Source organism: Notothenia coriiceps, unplaced genomic scaffold (assembly GCF_000735185.1).
Source record: "Notothenia coriiceps isolate Sejong01 unplaced genomic scaffold, NC01 NC01_scaffold00037246, whole genome shotgun sequence".
Lineage (NCBI taxonomy): Eukaryota > Metazoa > Chordata > Actinopteri > Perciformes > Nototheniidae > Notothenia > Notothenia coriiceps.
Window position 1 is genome coordinate 3,144,027 of NW_011369947.1, and position 24,514 is coordinate 3,168,540.

The 24,514-nt window shown below is 42.1% G+C and overlaps 4 protein-coding genes and 2 non-coding genes across 7 annotated transcripts; 3 read left to right on the forward strand and 3 right to left on the reverse strand.

Moving 5' to 3' along the window:
• The first annotated feature begins 49 nt into the window (after window positions 1-49).
• On the forward strand, window positions 50-4,418 carry LOC104965594 (NACHT, LRR and PYD domains-containing protein 3-like). Its single transcript, XM_010794576.1, has 6 exons — window positions 50-575; window positions 700-2,410; window positions 2,592-2,675; window positions 2,798-2,881; window positions 3,443-3,520; window positions 3,603-4,418. The coding sequence occupies exons 1-6, from the start codon at window positions 263-265 to the stop codon at window positions 3,919-3,921; spliced, it is 2,589 nt and encodes an 862-aa protein (XP_010792878.1). The 5' UTR covers window positions 50-262; the 3' UTR covers window positions 3,922-4,418.
• larp7 (La ribonucleoprotein 7, transcriptional regulator) lies at window positions 3,651-11,839 on the forward strand. 2 transcript variants are annotated; one of them, XM_010794575.1, is made up of 14 exons: window positions 3,651-3,666; window positions 4,561-4,596; window positions 5,691-5,905; window positions 6,021-6,121; window positions 6,233-6,316; window positions 6,509-6,673; window positions 6,763-6,865; window positions 7,962-8,270; window positions 8,441-8,594; window positions 8,726-8,868; window positions 9,790-9,914; window positions 10,573-10,732; window positions 10,956-11,047; window positions 11,405-11,839. In XM_010794575.1, exons 3-14 carry the CDS (start codon window positions 5,704-5,706, stop codon window positions 11,480-11,482), a joined length of 1,716 nt encoding a protein of 571 aa, XP_010792877.1. In that variant the 5' UTR covers window positions 3,651-3,666; window positions 4,561-4,596; window positions 5,691-5,703; the 3' UTR covers window positions 11,483-11,839. The 2 variants fall into 2 exon arrangements, with proteins under 2 accessions (XP_010792877.1, XP_010792876.1); XM_010794574.1 differs by lacking the exon at window positions 3,651-3,666 and having other exon boundaries at window positions 4,465-4,596.
• trnai-aau (transfer RNA isoleucine (anticodon AAU)) lies at window positions 4,020-4,093 on the reverse strand. Its single transcript has one exon. It is a non-coding gene; the product is annotated as a tRNA-Ile (tRNA).
• On the reverse strand, window positions 9,083-9,156 carry trnan-guu (transfer RNA asparagine (anticodon GUU)). Its single transcript has one exon. It is a non-coding gene; the product is annotated as a tRNA-Asn (tRNA).
• A 91-nt stretch (window positions 11,840-11,930) lies between the features above and the next one.
• Window positions 11,931-14,757, reverse strand: saxo2 (stabilizer of axonemal microtubules 2). The gene is made up of 4 exons (XM_010794578.1): window positions 14,393-14,757; window positions 13,796-13,957; window positions 13,175-13,335; window positions 11,931-13,094 (listed from the first exon to the last, which is right to left on the reverse strand). Exons 1-4 carry the CDS (start codon window positions 14,446-14,448, stop codon window positions 12,196-12,198), a joined length of 1,278 nt encoding a protein of 425 aa, XP_010792880.1. The 5' UTR covers window positions 14,449-14,757; the 3' UTR covers window positions 11,931-12,195.
• A 1,765-nt stretch (window positions 14,758-16,522) lies between these two features.
• LOC104966296 (collagen alpha-1(XXV) chain-like) lies at window positions 16,523-23,921 on the forward strand. The gene is made up of 3 exons (XM_010795482.1): window positions 16,523-17,139; window positions 17,225-17,294; window positions 23,842-23,921. Exons 1-3 carry the CDS (start codon window positions 16,843-16,845, stop codon window positions 23,919-23,921), a joined length of 447 nt encoding a protein of 148 aa, XP_010793784.1. The 5' UTR covers window positions 16,523-16,842.
• The last annotated feature ends 593 nt before the right edge of the window (window positions 23,922-24,514 follow it).

Genomic DNA, 24,514 nt, shown 5'->3' on the forward strand with positions numbered 1-24,514 from the left:
CAAGCGTTAACATGTCATAACCCTGCGTTCATGTACTCGACACACTGGAGTGTACTTCCTTATTATTTTTCTCATTTACAACAAACAGTTCACTTTCCACTTCTCCGCTCTGGAAGAAGGACATGCTTTTGCAGGATTCCTCTGAACTAAGAGGGGAAATTGCTTTACAAAATGAGAGAAATGCTACAATTCACAAGGCTCCATCAGCACATCATAACTTTACTTTTCTGATTCGTGCTGAGGATTTTTTTTCAGGTTCGTTATGGTGGAAAGGGATGGTTGTAATTCTAGTTTGAAAGCACTCAGGGTTCTGCGAGTTTCCCTGGTGGATGAGCTGGAAGGACGAATTGACTCTCTGCTGGATATCTTAGTAAGTCGGGAAGTGTTCACTCGTGACGACCGTGAGGAGGTGTTGTGTCATTTGGGACCCCGGGCAAGAGTAAGAGAGGTGTTGGATATCCTGCAATGTAAAGGCAATGAAGCAGCTGATATTTTTCTTTCAATTAGTAGTCATCATCAGCAAGAAGCACAGATACACCGCAAAGAAGGAAATGCAGATCCGCCTCAATCCGTGGGTATGCAATTCAATTCAAAGTTGGTATATTTAAGATGAAGAAAATGCTGCAAATTGAACATGTCGAAAAGCATTGCATTGTTATGTAAGAGTACTTTTTTTATCACATTATCTTCTCTTTGCAGAATATAAGAAAGTCCAACAAAAGCATAAAGATGTCATCAAGCGGCGGAGTGAGAGCATGCTCTTCTACAACACTCGACACGGGGAGAAAATTCTTTTTTCCGAACACTACGTCAATCTCTTGTTGGCAGACGGACACCAGGGCTTGGATATGAAAAGACATGAGGTGCTGACGTTTGGTCAAAAGCGACTCTCTTTGCAGCAGAAGTCAGCGGTGCAGAGAAAAATCACACCGGCCGAACTCTTTCTAAGCACAAATGGAAAACATCCAGTCAAGAAAGTGTTGGTGTCGGGGGTGGCGGGCATCGGAAAAACCATCCTGGTGCAGAAGATGCTTTTTGATTTTGGAGGAAACAGGGACCATCTTGGATTTGACTTCATCATCCACATGACCTTCAGAGACCTCAATTTGATCGACAAACCTACGAACTTCCGGGAGCTGGTGCTGCGTAAAAACAGGCACCTGGCTAAGGAACTGGATAACATTTTAGAGAACGACCACAAACTGCTGATCATCTTAGACGGCTTTGATGAGTTCAGACACTACAGGAGTTGTGATGTAGACACATTCGTGACTGAGCCTGATGAGGATGCAGAGGTGGTGGAGGTCTTAGGGAGTCTGATGCAAGGCGAACTGCTCCCCAACGCTTCTATCATGCTCACAAGTCGACCAGCAGCCATCAACCACATCCCGGTGGGCTGCATCGACCGCTTTGTGCTCATCTCTGGTTTCTCCCTGACTGAAGTTCAAGAATTCTTCTTACGGTATTTCCAGGACAGTGCCACTGCTGACCGCATGTTCGCAGTGGTATCGGCCAATGAGCTAATGCTAACACTATGCTACATACCTGCATTTTGCTACATTGTGTGCTGCATCCTTCAAGAAAGCAAGGACCTCAGTGGAGAAAGCCCCAAGACCATGACGGACATTTATGTGCAGTATCTGGTGGCCTTGCTTCGCTCTCATACTCAAGCAAGAGCCCAAACGTTTTGTCAAGTGCAAAAGGAAGCGCTTTCTAAAGTCGTACTGAAGCTGGGTCGACTCGCCTTCCTAAAGCTGATGGAGCATCAAACACTATTCTACAGCAGCGACAAAGACGTGGCAGAGCTAGAGGGATGCATCCTTGTAAGCACCTTCCTGGACAAGACGGTGGCACAAGAGCCCGGCTGCACTGAGGAGGTTTACTCCTTTGCACACCTCACTGTTCAAGAGTTCTTCGCTGCAGTTTATTGCGCGGTGACGGATCACCCGTTACCTGAAGCTCTTCAGCAAACTACTAGTCCTGGGGAGGGGTCCAGCGGCGGACATTTGGACCTCTTCCATCGCTTCCTGTCTGGAATCCTCGCTGAACGCAACGCTAACCTTCTATCAAGGCAGGTGGGGCTGAGTTGCAATAAAGAGAAAGTGGACAGCTATCGTCAGAGGATCATCAAAGAGCTCACAATGCTCTGTGAGAGTGGAGCTCCTATCCTCAACCATTTACACTGCCTGTTTGAGCAACAGGACCCCTCTCTGGCCCTCTCCGTGGAACCTAAAACACTACAGGTTAATGTTAGCGATGAAACACTCTCCCAAATGGATTACAATGCCATCAAGTACTTCCTAAACCTCACCAAGGGGGAAATATTAGAGCTGGATCTGACAGGAACAGGAGTAAGCTGCGAGGCCCTTAGAGATATTCAGCCGCTGCTGCTCAGATGTAACAGACTTTGGTGAGTTCAAGGTAAATCTGGTTTGCATTTATCAAATTGAGGTTTCTTTCTTTGTTTTCAATATCTGCAGGCTTGTGTTCCTAACACTTATCACATAGCATGCAGCAAAAAGTGTCAACAACACCAGCTTGAAAAATATATAATGTGGCTTTTGCACTGATGCACTATTTCATTATTACAGGCTTGGAGAAAATATCCTCGGTATGGACGCAGCTCGGGTCATTGCTGATGTGCTGCAAGTGTCAGAACATTTACAGCAACTAGGGTAAGATGTCAACTGATTACACAAGCTTTTTTAGGAAAACATTTAAACCAGCTATAAGAGGATATAAAGGGCACAATGAGACAATTTGAGAACGAGACTGTGTTTCACACTTCCCATTTTAGAATCGGATGGACAGACATCGGCGATGATGAACTACTGGCTCTTTCTGGTGCCATACGGGCGAATAAAAAGCTTGAAGAGTTGTGGTAAGGACATCATGGGAGGGATATGCCACATTATATATTTTAGGGAAATGAAAGTCTTGCCAAGATCATGAATGTCTGAATCATGGTTCCTGTAATGGCTAGAGATGGAATTATGTGGAGAATAGAGTGTAATTATATTTCACAACTGGTGCAAAGGCAACCTAAATCAGCTTTCCAGTAAACCCACAGTTTTTTAATTCTACCTGCTTTATTGAAATGCCATTAAAATGCTGGGTTCACACAGAAAACAGAAAGGAAATCAATAGACAAGAACATAAAAAGTATGAAAGAATATAATAAAATGTGATCAAAACATAACAAATAAAGAGTTTATTACATAAACATCGGCCTAGTCTCTTTTCTAAAGTGTGAACAAATTGTATCACAAGCTTGGCCCTTTATTCTCCCAACTGTATTCCATACCAGCCTTTGGGTGCATGTTTTTAATGGCCTTTTAAATTCAGCTGCAATTTAGCTTTCAATTTGGTTAAGTGCACTTCAGCTCACTTTAGTAGCACTTTAAAAGCCATACAACTTAGCGTATATTCTTTTGAATCGCAGGCTGGAGGGAAACCGAGTGAGCTACAGAGGTCTGCTGTCCCTCAGTGACTTGACCCCGTACCCTCTGAAAAAAATTGTGTGAGTGTGACTTTTTTAATAATAAAAATTATAATCTATATTTAGACACGTTATTTTCTAAAGTCTCTTCCTTTTCATACAGAGCCATCTGGAATGACCTAGCTGACACAGATCCAGACTCCTTTTGCACACAAGAAAGCATAACTGTGAGCTTCACAGACGATGGTATTTGGGAAGGATGGGGGAAATGGGTCTTCAAAAGGTGTGAGGTTAGCAGCAATGATAAGTTAGTAACAGTTCTCCACAAAGTGTGCAACATATCCGTCCATTGCTTGGAAGGCCAGTGGGCGAGTAATTTTTACAAGCAACTGTTACAGCTCATCAAGCAAAGGATTGAGATCTGCACCGAGGACGACATGCTCAGGAAGCTGGAGAAGTTTGAGACCATTTTGAGCTTCTAATAAAGATGAGGACCATAGTTGAGTCATAAGCTAGACAACACAAGTCAAATGTCCCTTTGGTGCTGACTTATTTCTGTGACACGTGCAAAAATGTTTCCTGGCCAGTACGGGTATCGAACCCGCGACCTTCGCGTTATTAGCACGACGCTCTAACCAACTGAGCTAACCGGCCACGTGGTACCATATGTTAAATTAATTTTATATTCCGAATCTTGACTTCTTTTGGGGTCTTAGTTTCTTGTTTTTGATAATGTTACACTATTTTAAACTATACTTCCTTTACCTATACACAACATTTTTTTATGGAGACACTTAATTTAAACTTAGTATTGATATTTTTCATATTTATTGCGATCTTAATGGTCAATGAATCTTGGTCTTTGTGTGTATTACGTTGATATGTCTGTCGTGTATATGTGTATTTAAAAACAATGTTTACAGAAAAGTTCGATTTATCGTAACTTATGCACGTTTGTTAATAAAATGTTAAAACCTCAGTTATTTTGCATTTTATTTTGAAAGCTAAGTAGCGGAAGTGCTTTCCCTGATTCAGATATGACGAAATTATTCTGCGACAACGAAGTAAAGACGATCTTATAAAGTTAGCCAGCAAGCTAACTCGCTTTCTGTTATTTATAGGTCAGCAAGCTAAGCTGTTTCCACATCTTAAACTGGGTGAGTTATTTAAATCATCACGCAAGTCTAATGCTTAGTGAAGGATTGAATTGTTTTGAAATGCAGTGGCTATGACTGCAGCTTTTTTTTAAAAGCTTACCCGCGAATACTCATAACAACTTACAGCTGTTTGCTAAAGCCTGGTAGCTATAGCTAACGCACTACGTAACTTGGCTTTACGTAGAAGCTAATGTAGAGTTGCTACATGTCAAGCTAACGGTGTTATAATAACTAGCGATATCAATGTAATGTGTTGATGTTATTCAAGGGGTGTGTTCATCATAGACTGTTGTATTCAGCGTATGGGAGTTATTAAACTCAATATGAATACTTGTCAATGTAATGTACTTCTCATGTGGTCATCCCATGGTCCTACATTCTTGATACAAATAAACATTTTTAAAAGATTGGTAAGGTAAACAATGAAGCGAGATTGATGTTACAATTGAGTTTGTATGATACACATTTTTAGCCAATTTGAGAGTATGGGTTTAAGACAGGATAAGATTTACATTGCTGATCCCAATGTAGGATTTGTTCCTTCATAGCAGCTAGTAAAAACGGAATTGCACATAATATAAACATGAAATAAAATAGAAAATAAACAAACTATAAATATCATAAAATAGAAAATAACACAGAGCTAGAAATCTAAATATAAACATATTGACAGTGAAATATATTTATCTAAGCCTATCTTCAAACTATGAAGGGCCACATTTCAACTGAACTATATGAAGGGCCAAGGATTTATCAACATCTGCTGGCTGTTTTTAAATATTTAACATATAAGAGACATAATGAATTGCTGAGAACATACACTCTTTTGAAAGGTCTCCTATATAAATCAGTAGCCTGAAGGACTACTTGTACTTCCATTTGTGCATGAATAATTTCATAAAAGATGTATCAATTATCAAAATAGTTGCAAACTACTATTCTGTTGATCGAATATTTGTTGCAGCTTCACTGAAGAAAGCATACGTTTGCCCCCCTTCTTCATTCTAGAAATCGTACAGTACACCTTAATGGACATCGCTCTGCTAATTTACTGTTTCTAATTTTAAAAAATCTGACAATGACCTGTGTCACAGTCCCACTTTCAGGATGATCGACACAGAGAGGGGAGTTGCTGATGCTGGTCCAGCTGAAGCTAGCAGTAAGAGCATGGAGCTGGAGAAAAAGAAGAGGTCCCGTGTCAAACAGCTGATGGGGGACGTGAAGAAGCAAGTGGAGTTCTGGTTCGGAGACGTCAACCTTCACAAGGACCGCTTTCTCAAGAAACTCATCGACGAGTCAGACGATGGATGTGAGGGAGAACAATAATACTCTGCATTATTATCAGCCATTTCATTATTTAGTGCACATTTTGAATTGAAGGCACTGCATTATGTCTAAAGCAATTGACTGCATTTTCTTTTTAGATGTCGACGTATCGGTATTGGCGAGCTTCAATCGGATGAAGAGGCTGACCACCGACACCAAGCTGATTGCAAGAGCCGTGAAAAATTCGTCTGTCGTTGAGGTACTTTGAGCAGAATCATGTCGCTCTTCTGTAGGATTTCTTAGATGTTTTCCATGGCTCAATAAGTCTGTTTAATGCATTGACCAGAAATGTGTTTGTATTTTGTTTCAGGTGAACCTCGAGGGAGATAAAGTGAGACGTCAGTTACCGATTGGAGACATGCCGAGTAATGTGGACAGCCGCACTGTCTATGTGGTAAAAAGAGTTGGATTTTATTATGCTATCATCTATAGTACAACATGTTAATCTGCTCTAAGCTTTTTCATGTGGGAAGCTTTTTGACAAACAAGACTAGTTAATCTAGGATGAATCACTAATGGAAGCAATCGTTACTCGCAGCTCTATTTTGAATCATAAAATAATAAATGTTTTCTTTTTTGCCACAAGGAACTTTTGCCCAAAGATGTGTCGCACGGCTGGGTCGAGAAAGTTTTCACGAAATGCGGGAATGTGGTATATGTCAGCATCCCAAGATACAAGACCACCGGAGACCCAAAGGGTTTCGGCTTCGTGGAGTTCGAGACCGAGGAGCAAGCACAAAGGGCCATAGAGGTAAACGCATATTATGAGTAATTGTTAATCCAGCCCAGCGTTTTGCTTCTGTCACGAGGAAATCTAACGTGTTGATCTCTTGAGAACAGGTGCTCAACAACCCCCCTGAAGACGCTCCCAGGAAGCCTGGGATGTTCCCCAAGTGCAAGAAAGGGAAGCCCCTCCCTCAGCCGGCCGACAATCCTCAATCAAGTACCGCTATTCAAAAACATTCCTTATTTACTTCTCTTTAACATGTACTGATTAGTTTAGATCAGGGGTGTCCAAACTTTTTTCACGAGAGCCACAGACAAATATACGAAGGGCTGGGCCCCTCACTACAGGTGAGGTGTATTGTCTCATAAGTTATAAGTGGGCAAAATCCATCAAACGTAAGTAGATGATGCTTAATCAGCGTACATCACAGCATTAGGGTTACACGTATTTTGTTGGCAGCTCATTCCTTACAACAGAAGCCTCAGATTGCTTATGATAAGAGGAATTGGAAGGGTATATTTCAAGCTTGTTATGAAAATAAGTTATATCTTTTATTGGGCTTATCAACACATGAATACTACTATATAATATCTGTTTACATCGATATTTAAGAAGTAAAAGACAAGCACACGTTTCATTTGAGGGCCATACTGCATTATATTTTTTGAATTTGCTGAAGGCCGATTCAAAATGGTCCGCGGGCTGCATTTTGGCCCCCGGGCCGTAGTTTGGACACCCCTGGTTTAGATAAAGGTTATTGCTTGCTTTTCCCATTGGGAAAAACAAACAATAACAGTAAATACATATTCATATTAACAGTAGTAAGATAAAATGTATAGAGTGACTATAGTTAGAATGATGGGAGGCGTGTGGTGCAGTGGGTTGTCCGTAGGTGTTGGGATCAGGGGGTCACAGCAGGTTCAAACCCCACTGCAGTCAGCATGTCGTTGTGTCCCTGAGACACTTCACCCCAAATTGCTCCTGTGGGGATTGCCCACAGTATTGAGTATGTTAGTCGCTTTGGATAAAAGCGTCTAACAAGTAACATGTGATGTAATAGATACATTTACTACTTAGAAAAAATATATAAACATAAGATACTGTATATTACATACATAATAGAAGTGTGCAGTTTGACTACAATATATACTATGTTAAGTTCAGGGTTGACAGGGAAAGCTAGTAAGAAAAAAAGAAATACAAAACAAGGAGAGTTCACTGACTAAAAATAAATGTGATGCTGCCATAATAACCAGAAAGAGCCTGGAGGTGCAATGTGTTGTATTGATGCCATGTCTTGACTTGACTACAGGTGAAGAAGAGGAGAAGAAAAAGCGAAAGAAGAAGAGAAAGAGAGACAGTGCCACAGCGCAGACTTCCACTGAAGAATCTAAAGAGCAAGAGATGGAAGCAGAGCCGTCTGAGCACAAGAGGAAGCGCTCCTCAACGGGGGATTTTAAATCAGAGGACCCTGGCACTCTGAAGACGCCGGACAAGCTGTCGGAGAAAAAAAGACGACGGTCCCAGACAGCAGAGGGACCTGAAAGCGAAATACCATCCAAGATGAGGAAGACGAGTAAATGTGAAGCTGGAGAGAAGGAGAAAGATTCAACAAAGACGAGTAAGTGAGCAGATTATGCTCCGAAATAATACGAGTGATTAAAATACAATACAAATGTTTCCTTTTACTCCTTCCTCTGTCTTTTTCACAATCTGAAAATACATGACGATGCGTTTTTACAGCATTGCAACCATGAGTCAGTTGTTTTGAGCGTGTTATTCCCTTTTCAGACCCGCCCACTAAGAGTGAGACAGAGCGAGCTGTTGAGGACGGGAAAGAAAACGGAGATGATTCTACAGTTAAAGCAAAGAGGAAGAGAAATAAGAAACACAAGGAGAAACTGAAAATCGAAGAAGACGTCATCCCACTCCGGGTTCTGTCAAAGTAAGACCCCACATCCCTTTTTTCAGCATGTGTCAACACCAATGAGAAGATAGATGAAAACCCCTTTTTCATAGTGAAAGGATTTGAACGAATTGATTGAATAACTCCGTTCCTCTTTCGTCCACGTCAAGGAAAGATTGGCTCAAGTTGAAGGACGAGTATCTGACCCTGCAGAAGAAAAGCATGAAGTCCCTGAAGAAGTGCATTAACCAGATCCATCACCAGGCGCCCAAGAAAGTGGTGGAGAAGAAGGACGATCCAAAAGAAGAACACAGTGAGTTTGCCTCAGATGGACTAACTGCAAGCTCAAATCTACATTTTTCTTGTAGTTCTAAAATCATTGCTCTAAGCAGGGGTCGTAAATGAACCCATGCTGATATTCCCTTGAAAACCAAAAATTGCAAAGATATAAAAGCAAAAATGAATGCCAAAATCAGAGGTTTGATGCACATGGCTTGTACACATGACATGGTAAAATAATATTTGATCGTCCCTGGGTGGACTTGAACCACCAACCTTTCGGTTAACAGCCGAACGCGCTAACCAATTGCGCCACAGAGACATGCCTCATGGTGGTGGTGTGGCCTCTTCTTGTTAGTCATTATCTGTGCACAAAGCAAGGTCCTTAAAGGCATGGTTTGTTTCAGACCTTTTGGGAATTCTGTTTCTCATCAAGTTTTTTTTCCCTTTACATTTTCATAAAACTGGTACATGGGAGTGCGTCATGTTTTACATATCAGTGAACATGGCATGAACACTGTCAAACTGGTTGTTAAAGTTATTTGTGTTATGCAATAATGCAGTTTTTTCCTCTCAAATATAGAGATTTCCTGATTTTCCCAGTTTTCTATCAAAATAGAGTGGATTTATTTTTGATGTATTGGGTTTTTATAAAACCGCGATGAACCGTTTTCACCATTTTATAATGACTCATTATTCTCGATATAAATTATTGCGCCAATTCTTTACTAGATAAATTAATAATGAAAATAATCGATCAAATTGAAATAATCTTTCGCATTTGACTTACAATAACATCACTGAACATGACATAAAGACTGTCGAACCGGTCTTATGCACAGTATTAATATCACCGTGTTACTCCCAAAACATCGCATTTGAGGGAATAATAATGAGGAGCTAGTATTATTGAACCTTTTCTAGTCATTTTGTTGTGTGTGTTTCTTTCCGCTAGTCGAGAAGAGTGAACAAGAGAGTGAAAAAAGTGAGAAGGTGAATAACCAGGGCCCTCAGTATACGAGCGGAGTCATCCTGAAGATCACAGACAGCAAGCCGCTGCCGGCCAGGAAGGTCATCAAGGTACAGTACAACGTTAGCATTGTTATCACCTGTGTGCGGTGATCGAATCATAAATAAAGACTCACACAACTTGTATCAATAGTTTATTTATCATATGCAAAGTTACAAATAAACAGACATTCCCAATAAGAAATCTCTGTCACCCTCTAGCAGTTCTCATTTAATATAAATATGAGGAAAAACATAATCGTCAAGCAAGTAAACGCAAAATTAGAATCTAAAACATGAGGTTAAAATACAAACATAAATACAATATTAAATACAATTATATAAATATGTGGTGGTAGACAATATTACATTTATAATGAAGCTTATTGCAAGTTAACATTTGAATGTCAACAGAGATGCAAAAGGGAATGTAATAAGAATTTTGAGAAGTAAAAAACGACACAAAAAGCAGTTTGTATATAATGTGAAATAAAATGGACCTTTGCATTGTTTGAATAAAAACATTTTAGAAGCACCTTTTTCAAATGTAAGTGTCTGTGATAGTATAAGAGCACAATATCAAATGATAAAGGAGAATTTGCCTCCTGTGGAAATCACTAAACCATTAATATGACCACTATTAAGTGAGCTAGTTATCAATAAATTGTAATCCTGCATATATTTGTATTATTATGAACCAAAGCTTAATTCTCTGTGGTATTCTGTGCAGGATGCTCTGTCCAAAGTGTCCCCTGTGGCGTACATCGACACGCTGGATGGAGATACTGAGGGTCACGTCCGCTTTCACACCCCCGAGGGTGCTAAAGCTGTGAGTGACGTGAGCGCAGAGCTGCAGAAAGAGCACAGCTGGGTGCTCGAGATCCTCTCAGGTTGGAATTATTACTTTGCTGCCTACTGTATATGCGCACTTAATCATCTCTCAGTTTAGGAAATGGAAGGCGATGACTCGGCTGCTTTTTAAAATGTGTGATTATAGGAGGTCATCCGCTTTGTCTTACATTCTCTTTTTAGGATCACAGATTTAATTTTGCGTCGTGAGTATTAATCTCAGCGATGTAAATATCTGCTCTATGCTTCTTCTTTTTTTTAAAGGTGATCATGAACAACGGTACTGGCAGAAGATCTTAGTGGACCGACAGGTGAAGCTGAATCGCCCGAGGGAGAAGAAGAGGGGCACAGAGAAGGTGAGATTAACCTCTAGATTTTTAAATAAAAACAAACATAGTTACCATGTTACCGTGCACAGCAATATATCATTGATTGTTCCATTAGTATGAAACAACATTTTAACAGTCACTTCTTAGCAAATGTATGAGAAATTACAATCTTTAGCTGTGATTTAGTAATACAGACTTTAAGTAGTGTTTTGATATTGTAAAATGCATAACAGACAGAAAGGTTAAGATTGTATATTTGAGAAACAGCCTATCCTGACTGCACCAGGATACACATTTGACATATGAACAAATACGGGTAAAGCCCAGCCTCCTTACTTTGTTTAATCACTCTCACATCTGACTTCTCATTGTGTAACACTTCAGCTCATATCCAAAGCCGAAAAAATCATCCTCGCCCGGGCCAAGGAGGCCACTAAGCACATCCGTTTCCAGGAAGACTGACGACTTTTTTGACCACAAACACGATGAACTATGTGGACTTTACTCGAAGGGGACTTTTGATGTTTATGAACTAGCTGGAGGAGAACTGAATGCAACATTTAATGAATTACGTGTTAAAATGTGTTAGCACTGGAGCACCCAAGATAATATGGAAGGCTGATATGCATATGGACAATTTGGCCACAATTATAAAAAAATGATACCTTTCATGTTTTTTAAGAAAGCTTTAGTTGTATATGATGTAAATATGATTGATTTGAAAGTTCTCCCAGTTCAGACGAGGACAAGTCCAAGCTTTTCCTTTTTGATGATATTTGTCTTTTTTGTTTTTTTAAATAAAATGTAATTATTTCATTATTACAGTATCTATTGTTTGGTGTTGATAACATGTATATCAAGTTTGTGAGAGGAACAATTGTTCTCTTAACATTAATTTGTACTCATTCCTAAATAATAATACGGAGCATTTTAATTTGAACACTAGAGCTTAATCGTCCAATATCTTCTTGATTCCTAAATCATGAACTTATTTGCTACTCGGAATATGGAAACCTTCAGTTAAGTAGATTATAAAGCACTCAAAATATGCTGTGGAGAATCAGTGAGATGCTTAATAGTATAAAAATAGCTGCCATTACATAATATCACTGCTGTTAATGGCTTTTATTGCTGCAAAGGTGGAGGCTACCTGAGGTAACGTGTCCTCAGAGAGCTCAGCTTTTGGTGGACACCATGTAGCTGTAGATGTGGTGTTCCTCAGAGCTCTCCTCTGGGCTCTCCTCACAAATCCCACCATCAAACCAATTCACTGCTTTGTCCCCAAAGCTCTTCTGGTACGTCCTGGATTCTTCGTTGTCCGGGGAGGTGCGATCCAAGCTGGGAGATCCTCCGTCTTCAGCAGAACGAGGAGGTTTTTCGGTGGACTTGCCCCCTTCAGTGTCACTCACTTTGGGATTAAGGCTGAAAGGCTTCTGGTTTGTGTTGCAGCTCTCGATAGGCTGATGTGTGATCAGTGAGAAAGTTGTCTTTTTGGGCCGGGCCTGCTCTGGCCTGCACCTGGGTGTGTCCCAAGCTTTGTAGGCCTCCCTCATGGTGGTTGTGGACTCAAGGGGCTCGTTGACCCTCTCTCTGTGCTCCATTGGCAGTATTGGTTTGGTGCGCTGACATTTGTGTGCCGGGAAGTCTGTGTGTGTTGTGGAGATGAACTGGTTCACATCTGCAGATGGAATGGACTCTTTGGCTTTACCTCGGCCCTGGAACTGGGTTTCAGGGGACCCGTTCTCAAATGACTTATGGGCTGCGTCAAAGAGCTCCCTGTAGAGGGGCACTGCCGCCTGTAGAGGCAGACCTTTGTTCTGCTGCACCGGCTGTTCCCTGCGTTTCCTGGGCTGCACCGGATGGGCGACATAATCTGATCGGTAGCTGGTGATGCTTTCAATAGGCTGAGGTTCTAGCTCCTTTGGGACTGCTTTGCAATTAGCTCCAACGTGAACTTTCTGGAAGGGACTTTGTTTGGAAGTGCTGATTGGGGCAACTAATCCTTGCTTGACTTTCAGGCTGTCAGTTAGCTTATACGGCTGCCGCTTGATTACCTTCCATGCCTGGAAATCATCTGAACATAACAGAAGGGGAGAATGGATTTAAAATCAGAGTGTGTGTATTTGTTGTTCTGCAACGTATGATTCTACTTACCTTTGTACACCGATGTGTAAAACATGGCTGCCACCTGGTTGGCTATGGAGCGTGCAGGATTTTGGGGAGCGCTGCTGCATCTGCGTTGGACTTTAGGGGGCAGAGACTGCTGCGGAGCCTCCGGTGGATGGTGCGTATATTTGTGGGTTACATAGACTCTTCTGAAACGCATTAATGATATGAGCTTTAGCTTTTTATTTTGTCTGTCTTATACAGGTTTAAAACCACACCTCCTCCAACATTCTCCTTATGCTGTGTGAGCTGTGAGCTTAGGGTTCCCATGGCCATGGAAAACCTGGATTGTTGTGACATTTAAAAATCTATCTTCCCCCCCAATCAGTTAAATCCTTTGAAACACACAATTCTACATTAGTAGTTGTTTACATTGATATGATAGGTAACATTTGTAGACAGTTCTGTTTGTGTAGGTTGTCAATGTTCTAGGATTTGTTATCAGGAATCATTTTGTGTCCTGTTCAACTCCAGGGACCTACATTTCCCAGAATGGCTTTCACCACAACACCTGTGCACCCAGCAGCACTGCAGCATGGACTGTTGTGCCTCACAGGTGGGGAAGTACAGACACACTCTCAAATGTGGGACTAGAATTTTAACTCTTACATGAGCGAGCCCTTGTCAGAGCTGGTCCCCTTCAGCGTGTGGTAAGGGGCTTTTTGTGGGGCGCTGGTGACCATGGCCGCGTGGCAGCGCGGGGGGAGGAACTTCTCTTGGTACTCGGTGGACATGGAGATCCGTTTGTGGGCTCTCTCTCCGAGCGGCTTCCTGGACACCAAGGAAAGGCAAGTTTAACTCTCAAGAACATTGAGTTCAATCCACACAAATCCTATTAATGCTAGAAGTATAAAATAAACTAAATATAAAAAGGTTTGAATACTGAGTGGACAACTCGGTATTCGAACCTCAGAGAATACAATTAAACATTTAACTCATGAATGTTATTTGACCTACATTTGTGTGCCTGAGTTAGCACATTTCTACATTTTCACAATGATAATCAAAAAGCAAGTTTTACACATTGGGCGTTTGTGTTTTAATCTACATACAAACTGGTTAAGAATAAGAATGTAAAACAACAAAACGCATTTGAAAAATACAAGCAGGTCACTAGCTAGTATTTTGGGTTCTCTTTATGAAAACCTTTTTCAAATTGCAATATTTCCTCTGTCTAGATCAAACCTTATACAAAGATGATCTCACCTCACAGATGTGGCCGGTGGTTTTCCGTTTTGCTCCCTCATGTTTTGGGGGTGCATCGCTCTTCAGGTGCTTTTTGGCGTCCTGTGTCCCGGGTGGATGCAGCCTGCTCGGTGACTGCTGCAGGCCTACAGCATATGAATTATTGACCGGAGAAACATGGGCTGTGTGTTGAACGAGACTGGAACGCAGCGGACGAGAAATCTAAAAATAAACATCAACGGATTACTGATGCGCCGGTTGTCAAGGCTGCGCGTGATGATGCGCATTTTGGCGTTTAAGGAGGATTCTAATCGCTCCTGTAGTAATGTTATATAAAGCAGAGGATCCACTTTTGAATGTAAACAAAGTAGTCCATCATCCATTACAATTTCCTCCGTTTTTTTTGTAATGCTGAATATGCAAAGTGCAGTTGGATCGTGCATTTTGCAACGTGACTTTGTCGCAGCACCCCATCTGTCACTTTGTAGCATGTCCAAAAAAAAAAGGCAGGGGCAGATATATCTGTCAAACACACACACGCGCACACACACAAGGGAACGGTTGACCTCGTGAACTACTCACGGATGTTGTCATGGGGATTCTACTAGCACAAATGTTGAATTATGAATTATGGAAGCCATAATATCAGATGTATTTCTGTGTTTGTCCACTAGATAGCGCCCAACGCGTTAAAGAACGTATAGAGAGAGCACTAGCGCCAGACATAATATAACCCCTATTAATTAATTTAAAAAAAAAGTATTAAAGAGTGACAAAACACAGCTAAATAAATTGATTTTTTATTTATAATCGGTGTTTGATGAATGTCTGTTTGCCAAATGTACAGGTTATATTGGGACCCCTTTATAGTTTGGAATTTAAATAGAAGTAGGCCTACTGGAAATAATTGTAGTTTCTAATACATGCTTCTTTCAGTTGTTCTGGCTGATCAGACATCTGCTCAGGTTGAGGTTGCATGATGTCAGAAGACTCAACCCACCAATAAGAGTTTAAGATTCTAAATCTAACTAAATCTAAGGTGCTAACAGAAGATTGAGAGAGATGTCAATCAAGCATGAAGAAGCCTCATCAGGTAAAGTCATTAAAAACACCTGTAGGCATTCACCATCTTCAAATCCTCTTCATTATGTGATGCATTGTGGGAATAGCTTTGCCTGCCAACTATGCAAGAAAAACAAACAATAATGTCAGTATCTTGCTGTCTCTGTCAACGGATTAAAGGTCTTGAGGATTCCTTTTTAAATTGCGCTTGATTTGTGGTCATTGTAAAAGTAACATTCATGTTGTCATCTTGAAATGGGTGAACAGTGTAGAGGGGTAGATTCTGATTTGTCTTATAGTTGCCAAAGTGTGCACATTAAATTCAAATTGCAGTTAATGCTTAAACACAGAGAACTTTGTTGCATTGATGGTTAGACTTGTAAACAGATTATCATTGCACCATTCAGGCACACTTCACAGTTATTATGTGGATTATAGTTGATGCAAATTGCAAACATATTGAGATAAGTCTTCACAATCCTCACTCAATCCACGCAGTTTTGCAGTGTCATGCAATGTGAATCTCTATCCACTGTGTGCATTATCTGCTGTTTTGTGTTACCCAAATCCACTAAATTAGATTGTAACTTGAATTCGAGGCATCTATCAGTAGCAAAGGGACATACTGTGTGCCCTCCTCTGCATGATGTCTAATGAACACAATCAAGATCTATTCTCATGTTTGCACGCTTTAGTGAGTGCTTCTTTCCTCCCAGAGCTTTTAAGTCGTTCGTGCGTTTTTACGCAGCGCCATGGCCAATGACAATGTCAACGTTGCCATTCTTTGGCTGCAGAAAATAAAATTCAAACATAAATTATACCCACGAATGATTTACTATGCGTTCTCTTCTTTATTGCCCTTACAGTAAAACATGTTTTCTTTACAAAACGCAACCAGTAATTCCATTTTTACGCAGCGTCCTGTTTGAGATGTGACAGGAATACAATACAACTGCACTCCATGTCAACTAATGGCAATAGTGCTCGACTGTAAAAGCGCACAAGGAGCGGGTCAATACATTATGTTAATCAGTCAGGACAGATTGGAGGCGTGTTGTTGCCGTAATGAGGGGGAGCATGCCTGCACCGTGGAAAAGCTCCGAGTGGTAAAGCTGCCTCTGCTACATGCACACTGCCTTCCATTTCCCCAGCCTCTCTTTGTACTTTATTGTGCATTATAGCAATTTCCTCTGCAGCTAGACTACTGTGCAAGCGCTCGGTGCAACAAGTTAGCAGGAGCCGTGCGTGTGCAGGTTGACTTGGCTCCACTCTCTCTGTCGCCACAAAGTCCCTGTACGTGAACGCGGCGTCGCAGGCACACACGCGCAGCACAGTCACATTGTGCCATACATTCGTGACTCCGCGCCAGATACAGTTTTCTCTCAACACGCGCGTGTTGTTGTAGTTCAATGGAGATCTCGGAGGCAAGAGGAGCATCTAAGTGCGTGGAAAAAATGGAGAAAGAAGTGGCGCCTCAGAAGCGACAACACTGCCGCACAACAGTGGTGAACATTATCTCGTCTTTATGCTCAGTGGCGTCCATCGCCTTTTGCATTCTTCTGAGCATTAACACAGCTGACGTGAAGAACCGGGTTGTGGATTTGGAGAGTGGGAATGACGAGCACACCTTGATCCGAGCCCCGGGCTACTCCATGGATGATTTTAATTCATTGATTGAGCAACGAGTGGATGATCTGCTCTCTCAGGTAAGATTCACCCTCTTCTTTAATTGTTTTACTTTCCCCTAAACACACACTTTTGAATAAAAACGTCATTCTTTTCACATTTCAGCGTTCCTATGAACAATTTGTCAAGATCCGGACTGCCAGACAAGCATCTCCTGAATGCAGCTGCCCTCCAGGTACATACAGCTACTTTTCTCCCGTTGCATTGTGGACATGTGGTTTTCTGCAGGTGTGTGAGACTGGGGTTACGCCTGTGAGTTAGAATGAATGGAAGCCTTCTGATTCTGCCTTTTAGTTTATTTAATTGAACCCTGATGGTGGCAGTTTGCATGGGCAGTGTTGATAGTTGCTTTGAAGGATGCAGACAGCTGACTGCCATTACACTTAACAGAAAGAAAGGCATTTAACAGCGCTCTATACATAGAAGTGCTGAAGGGTTGTTTGAGATGTTGTCTGCTCACTTGGAAAATAAATGTTGAAATTCACATTTCCCACCAGTAGATGGAAACATTTATTCCCTCAGCTTTCTGGTCATTTTTGGGATGGAGTTGAGGTTTGGTTAGTGAGGCAGTGTGGGGAGATGTAGCTCAAGAGTTTTGGAGGGAATGCTGCACAATGTTAGCCAGAACATCACATTTTTTCATGTGCATCGGTGTAAGAACTCATTGGGGAAAAAGCTGTCAATGCTGCGCCTGATATTTGAGCTCCATTATGCTTACAGAATATGATGAGCTACTTACCAATTTGAATGGAAGTTAATGGCTATTCAGTTTTTCAATTAAGAATGTTTTCCATCTGTTAAACATCTCAGGATTGTGGACAAACATTTCTAAAATCAATAATATGAATTAGTGGATAGCAAACCCTAAAACCAGCCATTGGATGAAAAAAGCATTTTGTCAAAGCTAAAACAGGGATGGTTAGCTCACAAAAAAGTTAGCATTTACGAGATTCATGCATACACTTGGATATGTGAATTTATTTAGGATTCCACTAGATATGTCTTTTTTCTGTGAAATATTGTTGCCTCTAAAAAATGGCACATTTGGGATAAAAACGGAATCCTTGAAATCAGAATAAAGTGTAGTGTGTCACCTTTTTGTAAATAACACTTCACTGTGCATGGCAGAAATGTGCTCTCATTGAGGCACATGTGAACATTAGCTTGTTCCTGCAGACTGCTCTCTGTAACTGCTGAGCCACACTTAGACTGCATGCTGCAGGAAACTGACTGGCATGTTTTCACAACTTTTGAAAGTCTGATGCACCCGTCCACATCAGAGCCTCAGTGGGCTCCAGCTGGGGATGTAATACAGTAAGTGTGAACATACTGCAGGCGACCTCAATGGAAAGGTCACGGCTGTGACATTGTGCAGAGTGGAAGCCTTGTGGTTGGATTTTTCGGATGGACAATCCAGGTGTCAGAAAGCATCTGTGCAGCAGGAGTGATGTGCCCTTCGCAGGAAGCTGACATCTTACTAACATCAGGGACTGTTCTGTTGGGGACCATGACCTCTGACCCTTCTGTGGAGACAGAAAGCAGTCCTGAAACATACATTGATTTAAAAAGAAGGCCTTAATTGAATAATTAAAGTCTTAAAAATGCTACATTGGAAGAGTGATTTCCTGTTTATACTGATGCTGCATTGTTAAATCTCAACACACTTCTGTTTTAAGAAGAAAGAAAAGATATACACCTCTTGTGTTAACATTATGCAGAACCAGAAAGACGGAATATTTGCGAGTCTTACATCTAACCGCCTTAATCCATGAAAAGATTCCCACTGCCACAAACATAATCAAAGTACCATTATCATAATCAAAGAAACAGGGCTGGTAAATGCAATAACTCTAAATGAATGAGCTGCATTTTCTTGTTTTCACAAGTGACCTTATCAATTGCAAATGAGTCATCTGCTGCTGAGTGGAAATGCCTAAATGAATGAGCCACAAGTACTGAAAGTATTAACCATAATGAGCCTCTCACAATCACGCTGCTCTCTTTTCGCAATCCCTATCATATGCCTGCTATGTATTCTCTCCCACCACATCTCTGTAAAGCATAGAAATAAAACAACGAAAACATTTCACATCAAATGATGCGCGACGACGCTCAACCCAGGGCGGCACCGAGCTCCATCTTGGAAACTGGCACTCTTAAAAGTGATTACAGTGGTTACATAAAAACATATATATCATCGGTACACTTTGAAGAGTCTGGAGTGTATTTAATATCGTAAGGTTCATGCAGTGAACTTGTGCCATACTTTGGTAATGCTTTGGAGAAGCTATTTCAGGCCAAATATCTTTTTATGAATGCTGAATGGGTTCACTCAATATTTATCCTCCCTTCTGTCTAGGAGACAGCCCGTGGCTCAGATGTGGCTTTTTTTTCTTTGAGGGTAGGACCGTAATGTGCTTTTCACAGTCTTCACTTTATTGCTGTCAAAGAAGATGGAGTGGATGCAAAGACAGAGCAATGGTCCATAGCTTGAGGATATTTTATAGGTTGTTTCTGAATCATAGAAAGTTTTTATCTGACAGTCTTTCTTCAACTCTATTTTATTCATGCTGATGTAAGTCCTGGTTAATGAAGGTGAATCATTTTTTTTTCTGGAGCCATTCGTCATTCTAACAGTGTCTGGTATTGCTGCAATTTCACACTCGGTTATTAGCTCCTGAGTGCCTGAAAGCATTTTCACACTTTGGCTGTGATTGGGTCTGGACCTGAGATTGTTTTTGGCTTCATTAGCGTCATGGCTCTCATGCCCTAGCCACACAGTGACAAAACGGGTCGTATCCGCTACAGTTCTCTATCTTATAGATGGTTCGGCCACATGAGGCCGACAGGGAAACGTGGATAACGATAACGGGTCCCAAGGTGGGTAGATCTGCGGAGGCAACGCTCTGGGGGGCCAAACGGCTCCGCCCTATACGATCATTTCCTGATAACGAAAATACTGACGGGCTGTCAGGAGAGGGGGAGGAAAAGAGAGACTCCGTGTATTATTCTTATATTATTATATAAGATCGTTATTCATTTTTTTGAAAGCTCAATAAATAACAAAGAAGACCTTTGACCGGCACTTTTATAATTGTGTCCGGAAGATTTAAACTTTAAAACAAATTCTAACGGAAACACTGCCGCACGGTTCCCTCGTCCCTTGGAAGAGGCAGAGACAGAGACAGGGCCGTCCCTGGCCAACATGAGGCCCCACGCATAGTTATATGATGAGGCCCTCTGTTTCGCGAGCGTCGGGGGGGGGGGGGGGGGGGGGGGGGGGGGTGCTAGTGGAGCCTTGCAGCGGCGAAACCGTGCCGCGCCACACTAATTGCGCCGCATAACAGCCCGTCCACATAGCGGCGTGCGTTGACGCTTCACCATTCACTTTGAATGGGGTGACGTCACTTTTCGCCGAACTGCATCGTGGGAAGCGACGCGGAGCGTTGCTGGCGTGGCTCGCTGCAAAAGTTGAGCGTCAGCCAATCGAATCATATGCCAGTACAAGCTCTAGCCAATCAAACCGCTGCTTGTGTGTCAGGGGCGAGAGATTCATGTGATTGGTTGTTGGTCGAGTTTCAGACACGCCCGCCGGCAAGCGTTAACGCATGCCGCTGTGTGGACGGGCCGTAAGCGGATAGGTTCGCCATATTTTCGGCTCAGTTGAGGCACCCTCCGCAAGGTAAGGCCCCCTCCGCAAGGTGAGGCCCCCTCCGCAAGGTGAGGCCCCATGCAGTCTGCATGATCATCCTGTAGGGAGGGACGGCCCTGGGCGGAGAGTTGGGGTTTTTTCATCTGCTGGTGGACTACCGCGGAGATTTACAGCAGGAGCACACACTTGCCTCGGGGAGGGAGAAAAAGAGCCAGAGCCCTGCCTCTCCCCATCTCTGCTGCAACATCCACCGCGGAGAATAAACAGAAGGGCAACCATGGCAACCATGCATGCTCGGGAAGTCTTCTTCGCTGCTTTTGGTGTATTTTGTGGCGGAAGTACAGCACCACTTACAGGCCCGGCATATGTACTACAGCGTCTCCAGCGGGTCGAGCGGTCTCGTGTAGAAGGACACGTTTCTGGGGCCTATTGCGTGCGGTGTGCATGGAAGACTTTTTTGATATCAAATTTGGTTAGTGTGGCTAGGCCCTCAGTGATGCTCGGGCGGTCAACCGCTTTGGTTCAAACTGGAATAACTCAATAACTATTGGATGGATGGCCATGAATATTTGAACAGAAAGACAGTGTCTACAACGTTTGGTTTGGTACTGTAGGCCTTGAGTTAAAAAAAAGAAGGGAAATAGTAGTTACATTCAGTACAAAAGGGACAACAATAAATAAAAAAAACTGGTCCGATAATGCATTAGTCATTGCTTTGTCATGGTCTGAATGTGCAGTTTGTGAGTAAAACGTATGAGGAGGATGCAACAGGTTATTACAAGAAGATTGTGTGGAATAAAAAGACAATTTCTTTGGTTCTGCTGCATTGATTTATAGACTTTTTTTCCATCGTTGGACAATGTTGTATAGCTGCAATGCTAAATACATTTTTCTCTGCGCCCCATTTCCTTGTTCAACCCCATTCATTATTTTTCTGGGCTGCATCCTGAGTTTGAAAAACAGTTTTACTTTATACATTTGGTTTAAATAGTCCTGGGTTTAAGGGGGAAAGCAAAACCATCAAACATTTTTTGTGAATTGTCTGAAGTCACACCCACTGGAGCGATTGTTTCAGCTTTGGCGGGCAGTTTTGCTTTGAATTTTTTTGTGTAGCGTCTCCTCCCCTGAGATCTGCATTCCATACAGGGCCTGTTATTTTAATGGGACTATAATAAAATGTGCAGTCAGCAAGCACTGGTGCTTTGCTCTTCCCCTGTTTACTCACCCATACACCTCAAACCCCCCCTCCTCTATTTCCTCTTCTACCACTCTACAGCATTTCTTGAAGTTAACACTTCAAAAAGCCAGGCAGTTAAACACCGCCAATGTGCTCTTGAGAAAACAAACAACTGGTAATGTGCGGGACTTTTTTTTTCTTCCCACTAAACAGCCAGCGCATGTCTGCAGCAGGGGGTCATTTCAGCTGGCTGCTACGTCTTACGCATTTAAAATAAAACATAGGCAGATGCAGCAATATCTGTTGAGCTCCTTTAGTAAAATCCAGATTTGATTCACTTCAGCAGAGACAATCCTACACACATGTAGTCCAAGTCTCTACTTAAACAGTCCTTTTCAACTTGTTGTGGCCAGGCGGGGCTCCACTCCCCCTTCCCGCCTCACAAAGTGTGTAATCCCAGTGGCCTGATACAGTTACAGTTGTGCCAATCCCCTCAGATATCCTCTACTCACTGCGCAACTGGTAATTAATCAATCACTGACAGCTTTTTGAGTTTAGCCCTCTGTGTGGTTTGGTGCTGGGAGGTGGCCTAATGGCCATGTAATTACTGAGTGCTAGGTAAAGCTGAGCAGACTTCCAGGTAGCCACTGCGGCCAGCTGCTTCTGGTTAGGTGAGTCAGGTTAGGCTGCCTTTGTGAGTGACTGAGGCCGGAGACGAGAGCTGGAGCCTGGAAAACCTTGCCTGGAGGCAACAATGACGGATTTTGATTACTGCTTAATTGCTTAAAAGCATATCTGCATCTAAATCATGAGCATAATGTACTCCACTCAGTGAAAAGCATCTAGCAGGAATCGTTTTATGCATGAAAAGCTTGACTCATTCAGCTCAGTCCCAATAAATGAACATGACGTGATTTATCACAATGAATCATCAGAAGTGGGGCATATGCTGTAATTTCAATTCTCACACAAGGTTTAGTATAAAGGGCAGGATGCTGGAAATAGCACAGATGGTCTCTTTATACCTTTGACACAGCAGGTTTTTATGGCAGATGATGAGGCATGCCAGCTGAAAGCACTGGTAATGACTGTGGGGTTTGAACTCTTTCTCCTTCTTACTACACATTAACCTGAGGGGACACTCTGAACGGAGAGGAGATGACATGATTTTTACATGAGCGATGTCACAACAGCACTCCGCTTGGAGATTGAAGTCCCTCAGGCTGGATGAGGACAGGGCCAAAGGAACGGAGGAGAGTCGAGGCGCTCGTGCTTAATGGTCCGTCTTGTGTCTCCTGGCGATGGCCCTCCAATCGTTATCTTTTTGTGGAATATAGTAGGAAGCTTTAAGATCCTGTCTTGGCTGCTTCTACGGTTAATACTTGGACTTAAATGAAGGGGTTTCCATCTCTTCAACATAACGGCACACCCCACCAATGAATAAAAGAACCGTCTTTCATTTTATTTGACATATTTCAAAAGTAGACGCCAGGGTTCGTTGCATTATCAAAGCATAAAGTTGGACAATAAGATTCAAAAGATGGAGCAAAGTTATCCCAGCCAGCGTGGTTTTTTAAGATAATGCTCATTCATGTTGTTTGATCCCAGTCAAACGCTTTTCCTGTTGAATGGCTTGCATTCAAATGTCTGATATATGCAGTGTATCCATTTTGTTGTTGCTCATGAAGATGCTGTCTTTTTATCCTGTTTGGAAGCACATTTAAATATAGATGAAAAGACTGAAGAATGTTCGCGAGTATCTTAGTGTCTGCACCTTTAAGCGTCACTTTCGTGGGGGTGATACAACATTACCCGTCCCTCCTCTGCCCTGTAACCCCCGGTGCAGGATGGGGAAATCCCGTTCTTGGTTCCCTTTTGATGCTCCTTCGTCAGAGCTGGGTGGCATGTCCTCCACAAAAGACGGCTCACAAACTCCCTGCCTCATCTGCCGGCTGCCCTCTGACACTGGATAGCAAGTTTCAGTCCTCCTCCGACTGAAGTCTCCTTTGTGATGGCTTAAGTTCACCCTTCCCTCCACAAGCCCACCACCCTGACCCACCGAATATTCAAAGAGACTTCAACAGACAAGGGGGACCTTTTCATATGTGACACCCATGTGGAACAGCTGCTCTACTGTTCAGTATGGAGATTTGAATGTGACTGCAATGGCCATTAAAATGTTGGTCTCATCTTGAAGGTTTCTTGTGAAGTTTTTCACCCGCTTGTATTGCTGTTGAGCTTTTTTTATGAGTACGTCCCTGTTTGGTTTATCTCATGTTGCATTTTGCTTTACTTATAAAAATGAGATATACTTTATTGATCCCAAATTGGATTTATTTACCCCAAACATCTATTTGAGGAAAGACATGCATTGGCTGTTTATTTGCACGATTTAAAAAAATACGCCAACATAACAAGATAAAAACTCATAAACCAGGCCTCTACCCAAAAAAAGGTACAATTTCAAAACCAAATAATTTTTGCTGCACCATTCGAACAGTATGCTCAAAACAACAAGCATGGATCCATCCTGCCTTCTATCAACGGTTCAGGCATCTAAACTCCA

Excerpts from the sequence above, each read along its gene's own strand:
- LOC104965594 (XM_010794576.1), top strand. The coding sequence starts at position 263 with ATGGTGGAAAGGGATGGTTGTAATTCTAGTTTGAAAGCACTCAGGGTT. Across the intron at positions 2,676-2,797 it reads GAACATTTACAGCAACTAGG|AATCGGATGGACAGACATCG; the intron begins GTAAGATGTCAA and ends TTCCCATTTTAG. Across the intron at positions 2,882-3,442 it reads AAAAAGCTTGAAGAGTTGTG|GCTGGAGGGAAACCGAGTGA; the intron begins GTAAGGACATCA and ends TTTGAATCGCAG.
- larp7 (XM_010794575.1), top strand. The coding sequence starts at position 5,704 with ATGATCGACACAGAGAGGGGAGTTGCTGATGCTGGTCCAGCTGAAGCT. Across the intron at positions 6,317-6,508 it reads ACAGCCGCACTGTCTATGTG|GAACTTTTGCCCAAAGATGT; the intron begins GTAAAAAGAGTT and ends TTTTGCCACAAG. Across the intron at positions 8,271-8,440 it reads GAAAGATTCAACAAAGACGA|ACCCGCCCACTAAGAGTGAG; the intron begins GTAAGTGAGCAG and ends TTCCCTTTTCAG.
- saxo2 (XM_010794578.1), bottom strand. The coding sequence starts at position 14,448 with ATGCACCCCCAAAACATGAGGGAGCAAAACGGAAAACCACCGGCCACA. Across the intron at positions 13,336-13,795 it reads TCTGACAAGGGCTCGCTCAT|AAGAGTCTATGTAACCCACA; the intron begins GTAAGAGTTAAA and ends AATGCGTTTCAG. Across the intron at positions 13,095-13,174 it reads TTACACATCGGTGTACAAAG|ATGATTTCCAGGCATGGAAG; the intron begins GTAAGTAGAATC and ends TGTTATGTTCAG.
- LOC104966296 (XM_010795482.1), top strand. The coding sequence starts at position 16,843 with ATGGAGATCTCGGAGGCAAGAGGAGCATCTAAGTGCGTGGAAAAAATG. Across the intron at positions 17,140-17,224 it reads TGGATGATCTGCTCTCTCAG|CGTTCCTATGAACAATTTGT; the intron begins GTAAGATTCACC and ends TTCACATTTCAG. Across the intron at positions 17,295-23,841 it reads TGAATGCAGCTGCCCTCCAG|AGCTGGGTGGCATGTCCTCC; the intron begins GTACATACAGCT and ends CTCCTTCGTCAG.